This window comes from Charadrius vociferus, unplaced genomic scaffold (assembly GCF_000708025.1).
Source record: "Charadrius vociferus isolate BGI_N301 unplaced genomic scaffold, ASM70802v2 scaffold2715, whole genome shotgun sequence".
Classification (NCBI taxonomy): Eukaryota; Metazoa; Chordata; class Aves; order Charadriiformes; family Charadriidae; genus Charadrius; species Charadrius vociferus.
The window spans coordinates 68,726-69,595 of record NW_009648635.1 but is presented as its reverse complement, the minus strand read 5'-3'; the positions used below and the strand labels follow the sequence as shown (position 1 = coordinate 69,595).

General features: G+C 70.9%; 1 protein-coding gene across 1 annotated transcript in view; it reads right to left on the bottom strand.

The window, feature by feature from the left end:
• The window catches only part of LOC104287514 (aminopeptidase N-like), a gene marked incomplete at its 3' end in the record, with an annotated part of 8,561 nt that overhangs the window by 5,285 nt on the left and 2,406 nt on the right, over positions 1-870 (bottom strand). The window contains exon 2 of the mRNA XM_009886230.1: positions 716-768. Coding sequence (XP_009884532.1) covers positions 716-768 — 53 coding nt within the window. The remainder of the gene's footprint in view (positions 1-715; positions 769-870) is intronic.

The following is an 870-nucleotide window of genomic DNA, read 5'->3' as shown; positions in this document are numbered from 1 at the left end:
CAGCGGGAGCCAGATCTCGCCTTCAGCCCGGCCTCCTCCCTCCGCTCGGCCGGGTCACTCGGGGCTCCCCACCCTGGGCAGGACCCCGGGGCGCCTGGGCAGCCGAGGGGCCAGGGCTTGCAGGGCCACCTCTGCCCCAGCCACGCCGGGGCTGCTCCCGCACAACCCCGTGGCCTCTGGGGTCAGGGCTGCAGCCCTCCCTGGGGGGGGAAATGGGGGTCCAGGGGATTGGCGCCGCTCATCCCAGGGTGAACCACCCCATCGCCTCTGCCCTCGTCCACGCAGGCGACAGCGAGCAGCCGGGAGCAGCAGAGGGACTCACCCTGCCCCAGCGTGGTCCTCAGTCCTCAGCCTCCCGCAGCCCCGCGGCTGCGGCAGGATGGGGGAAGGGGCAGCGAGGCCAGAGCCGTTACCAGAGGTGGCTGTGCACAAACATCTCGTCGCAGAGGAAGCACGTGTGGCCGGACGCATCCTGCGCCGCAAACTGCCATGCCATGGCGCAGGGCTGGACACCGGCATGCCCCACGGCAGCAGGGACGCTTGTCCCAGCCCAACCCTCCCGGCACCCCCGTGTCCCAGGTCTGGAGCAGAGCGGGACGAGGGCACCACGCCGTGTTCCTCACTGCAGGTCAAGCCGAGTTTTACATTCCACGTGCCCCAGTGCCTGTCGGACCCCGTGTCCCGGCCCCAGGACAGAGCCCGGAGCACTGCTCACCTGCTCCCTCCACCACGCTGCTCCGGCAGCCGACAGGAGGAGGAGGAGGAGGGCTGGTGGAGAAGAGGAAGAAGCAGGTTGCCCGGCTCCTTGACCTCCGCGAGCCGCTGGCGGTGGCTCATGGCCAGCCGGGGAAAGGCTAAGCGGCCGGGAGG